The 5,000-nt window shown below is 44.4% G+C and overlaps 1 protein-coding gene across 1 annotated transcript in view; it reads right to left on the bottom strand.

The window, feature by feature from the left end:
* LOC132450401 (clathrin coat assembly protein AP180-like) overlaps nucleotides 1–5,000 on the bottom strand; it is a 25,501-nt gene that overhangs the window by 12,892 nt on the left and 7,609 nt on the right. Inside the window, 8 exon segments of the mRNA XM_060042505.1 lie at nucleotides 567–709; nucleotides 829–841; nucleotides 1,864–1,937; nucleotides 2,992–3,033; nucleotides 3,136–3,242; nucleotides 3,666–3,777; nucleotides 4,274–4,367; nucleotides 4,976–5,000. The exon segment at nucleotides 4,976–5,000 is cut by the window's right edge and continues 49 nt beyond it. Coding sequence (XP_059898488.1) covers nucleotides 567–709; nucleotides 829–841; nucleotides 1,864–1,937; nucleotides 2,992–3,033; nucleotides 3,136–3,242; nucleotides 3,666–3,777; nucleotides 4,274–4,367; nucleotides 4,976–5,000 — 610 coding nt within the window.

Here is a 5,000-nt window from a genome sequence, read left to right as displayed (position 1 = left end):
GAGAGAGAGAGAGAGAGAGAGAGAGAGAGAGAGGGGAGAGAGAGAGAGAGAGAGAGAGAGAGAGAGAGAGAGAGAGAGAGAGAGAGAGACAGAGAGAGAGAGAGAGAGAGAGAGAGAGAGAGAGAGAGAGAGAGAGAGAGAGCGGGGAGAGAGAGAGAGAGAGGGAGAGAGAGAGGGGAGAGAGAGAGAGAGAGAGGGGGGGGGAGAGAGAGAGAGAGAGAGAGAGAGAGAGAGAGAGGGAGAGGGGAGAGAGAGAGAGAGGATAGATAGAGAGGGAGAGAGAGAGCGAGAGAGAGAGACACAGAGAGAGAGAGACAGACAGAGACAGAGAGACAGAGATAGTGGTAGAGAGAGAGAGAGACTGAAGTTAAAATCTGTACACTTCCTGCCATTATTTTATGGGCTTGAAACCTACCTAGTGTTTATCAATCCATACTTTTTTTTCAAGATTAATTATTGGTCCATCTTTGTCCGAGTACTACAATCTGAATCTAAATGGTGGACAAAATGGTGTGAAGAAAAAAAGAGCTTGCTGTTGTTATTTTTTACACAAAATGGCGTCTTACTCCTCGACTGGTTCTGGAGCAGCGGCGGCGGCGGCGGCGGCGGCGGCACCGGCGGCCTCCCCAGGCGGGGGCTGCAGTGTGGGGACGGCGTTGGAGGATTTGGCCGGAGTGGAAGTGGGGGACACATTGTTTGTAGGGGAGCCCTGCAAGAAGGAGCAGGAAACCCCGTCTTGATATCATATGCAAATGAGTACAACAGTGCGTCGCAAAGACGATGGAAGAATTACAGAAGGCAGGAGCGTAAGAAGAGTCAAATCTTTACCTTTGATGGAGACCTGAGGGAGAGAATGGGTAAAATAAAGGTGCATTAGATGTGAAGAGAATGTGTGTTCGGCAGGTGTGTTAGTAGTGCTAAATATGTCCATGAAATCAAGTCTATAATGGATGTTGGACAAACAAATCCTATAATACTGAAACTATCTATATCTAATATAGATTGTTCACACACGGAAAGAGTTTCTTCCAAAACATTATTTTCCCACATTTAGAATAAAATGCTTCAATATTGAAATATAGGGAATATAATTGCCTAAATGATGTAATATTCATGATTTGACCAGTAAGAGTTTGGAAGAAAACCCTTTATATTGTGACACACATGACGTGTTTTTAAGGCGACAAATTATACATTGGGTGCAGTGAATTTGGGATGCATTAACAACACAGGGTCTTATTCCCATCATGTGTCTCTTATTGTCAACACATCAAGACCTTTGAGTTCAACACATTAAGATCAGAGTGCAGTGAAAGGCATCCAGGAAAAACCACAGCACACGTCAAGGCTTCTACAACGGAGTGCCTACGTAGGCTTGGTGATACTTATACAATAAAATGGTTGGTTTACTTAGTCAGCCACCCCAAATGAAACAAGTATGCTCACCCTTCCCTGGTGATTCCAAATGAACATAAGATGCAATAAGAAGAAAGGAGGGATTAAATTAAACCAAATCAACAGGTCAGGAGAACCAAAAACCGAAATCAAATCCAGTGGAGTTAGGATTCAGTTCTGACTGTTAGGCTGTAATTGCTACCCACAGTCACTTGCAGTTTAATCAAACCACCACAGCGAATGAATTATCACACAAACACACACACTCGAAGAAACACACACGCACACCCACACACACTTGAAAAAAAAACCCACACACAACCACCCAGCCACCCTCCCACACACACACACACACACACACACACATCTTAGAGATCACCACATCTCGTCGCACTGCGTTACACAACGTCCCACGTGTCCCTCCGAGGTCAACGGGGGGCACGGGGGTCATGTGACTCAGGGACTTACCCCTTCTTCCCCCCCTTCACGTCCTCCAGGCCGTTCATGTGTGTCTCCAGGGACTCCAGGATGCTGCTGGGAGCCTGAAGGCAGAGGCGGGGGAGGGGGTGGGGGGGTTGCCATGGAGACAAACGAATCAATGAGCCCGTCACTTACTGGTACCCGTCTTTCTGTTTATCAGTGAATCCCTGAACCCAGCGGCTGTTTTATCACTCCGAAGAGGGAGCGGATGGGGCCGGTGGAATCTGAATGTGTTTTGGTCTGTTGCCAGGCTGAGCAGACGTTCTTATGGGTTCTATTCCATGCAAATATCCCATGCAAATATTTTTATTATGTATTTATTGATATTATTTTTATATCGTATTGTTGTTGTTTTTAAGATCTTTATATATTTTTTTTCTCGTTTTATTGTGATCTTCCTTTTCATTATTAGTGATAAGATAAGCACCACACCCATCCTTCAACCTATTAAGCGTTGATATGAATTATGTTTTAATTGGGATGGCACCACAGCAAGAGAGAGAGAGAGAGAGAGAGAGAGAGAGAGAGAGGGATAAAGAGAGAGAGACAGGGAGAGAGATTGACAAAGAGAGAGAGAGATGGGGAGAGAGAGGGAGAGAGAGAGAAAGAGAGAGAGAGAGAGGGAGAGAGATTGACAAAGAGAGAGAGACAGAGAGAGAGGAGAGAGAGAGAGAGAGAGAGAGAGAGAGAGAGAGAGAGAGAGAGAGAGAGAGAGAGAGAGAGAGAGAGAGACCACACTGAGAAGCAGATCATGCCAACACCCAACACCACCCTGAAAACAGGCACTCTGTCAGGCAACCCTTTGTTGTTTCTATGGTTACCGGGTCCTCAAGAGGTGTAAAGGGACAGTCTTCATCGTCTGAGTCAGCTAGATCCACCACTACACCCGGGTGGAGGCACTAGGCGAAGATTGTACCATTGTTATTTGGAATATTTCAGTGTGTGTGTGTGTTTGTCTGTATGCATGTGTCAGTGTGTGTGTGTGTGTGTGTGTGTGTGTGTGTGTGCGTGTGCGTCTGTGTGTGCGTGTTTGTGTGTGAGTGTGTGTGGTTGCGTGCGTTCGTGTGTGTGTGTGTGTGTGCGTGGGCGTGTGTGTGTGTTTGTCTGTATACTTACATAGTTGATGTCAGGAATGTCATTCTTGTCGACTCCAATAGTCTGTTAATGGTAGAAAGAAGAAGAAAAACATCGAAATAAACACCACTGAAGACCTTTTCGGAGACAGTTTATATCCCAGGTGGTTTGAGGGTAGCTCTGTACCTCGGCCATCTTCATGAACTCCCCGATCTTGGTCACTCTGGTCAGGAACCTCTTGTAGATCTCCAGAGCCTCCTTACAGTCGCCCTTCTTCATCTTGAAATATTTCTCTACACGCAGCATAAAATACGCATCAGAATCAAACGAGCACAGACGATACTGGGACATTTGAAAGCTTCAAGGTACTGTAGGTAAGAGTCAAGAGCAACTATTTTTTGGGTAATTTATTAGACATGGCAAAGCTGTCCGTCAGCTATTAGTGAGTGGATTGAGTAATGAGACCTGATTGGTCTCTATTCTGACGTATCAGGCCATGATTGATTTGTGGAATCCATCTTGCCTGTCAATCACAGGTTTCAAGGATAGGAGGAGGGGACAATTTGTGGTCTCTTAGTTTCAATTTTGCTCTCTTCCGCTCATTTCTGCTTTCTCTCATTACAACTCTCCAATCTAACCTACAGCATCTTTAAGCCGAGAGAGAAGGAATTGCTGGTTCAAACAAACCAGTGTGGAAAAGGCTACAGGTATTTCACCTAATAGGTTGATGACACCGTCATTGTAGGAAGCAAACAGTTTCACCAGATCCTTGAAGAGCAGCAGGAACGCTGCATTGATGATTCCGTTGTTCAGTTCTTTAGGATGAACCTATTGAGCGAGAGGAAAACACACCGAAATCACAAAAGAACATAAGATACGGCTAACTCCGTACTCACAGGACAGTACAGGAACTGGGGTGGCTTCCATTGCATTTACATTTACATTGAGGGCATTAAGCAGACGCATTTATCCAAAGCGACTTACAATAAATACATTTGTCAGAAGAAAGAGAAACAATATATCAAGGTCGGCACAGTAAAGTTATTCATAGAAACAAGTACCAATCATTTACAATCGCTAGGTTAACCAATTCCCTGAATACAACAAAGATATCTAGGTTGGATAAGATGATACACAACGCTAAGGACTATTTTTAGGTGCCAGGACGTACAACATACAATTGTGTAAGATGGAGGTTTTTCGGAGAGTAAGGGAGGAGAAGGGGCGGTTGGGGGTGAGTAGAGCCAGGTAAACTCTGAAAGGTGAACATTGCGAAACGATGAAAGATTTTTTCAAACGAAGAAGAAGGGTGTCAGGCTCTCACATCAAACTCCAGCAACGTGTCGATCTGGGTCTGGAGCACGGGCATGCCTTTCAACAGCTTCTCCGTGGTCATGGTCCTCATCACGCCATCCGCCCTGGGGGACACCACAGCAGAAGGGGGGGGGGTTAACCTCTAGAACCATCCTCACCCATGGATTTGATCGCACCAGTCAGAAAAGCATGAATCATATCAGAACAAATGCTTCATTTGATTGAGATATCAGAACAAATGCTTCATTTGATTGAGACATGAATAGCTCAGTGAAAGAATGAAAGATCCGAGAAAATCGAGAGTGACACTGTTAAAGGGGGGCTGAATGTGGTTGTGGTAAGGGTGTTTTACTCCCAACAAAAAGGAACTGAGTTTGATTCCAATTGCCACAGATATACTGGAGGCATCCTTGAGAAATGGTGAAAGCTCCTTATGACTATTAATACACTATGTTCATTACACGTCTCAATGACTAAGAGCAATAGAGAGTTAAAAGCGATCAAATATTTAAACATGCATCAGTTATAAAATTAGACACAATATAATCACGATTCAATTTCATTGGAATCACACTGTGTAAGGAAACAAAACTTTGGCTAATAAACAAATGGAGCAGGTAAACAATAGAAAGGATTGTTTTACCGGTCAAGGAGCAAAGCAAGGTGAACGCCTATTACGGGATGTAGTCAGCCGTAGGTATGCTGAACGTACCCCTTCTTGACCTTTGTGAAATCAA

The sequence above is a fragment of the Gadus macrocephalus genome, chromosome 21 (assembly GCF_031168955.1).
Source record: "Gadus macrocephalus chromosome 21, ASM3116895v1".
Lineage (NCBI taxonomy): Eukaryota > Metazoa > Chordata > Actinopteri > Gadiformes > Gadidae > Gadus > Gadus macrocephalus.
This window is presented reverse-complemented; position numbering and strand designations above follow the sequence as displayed.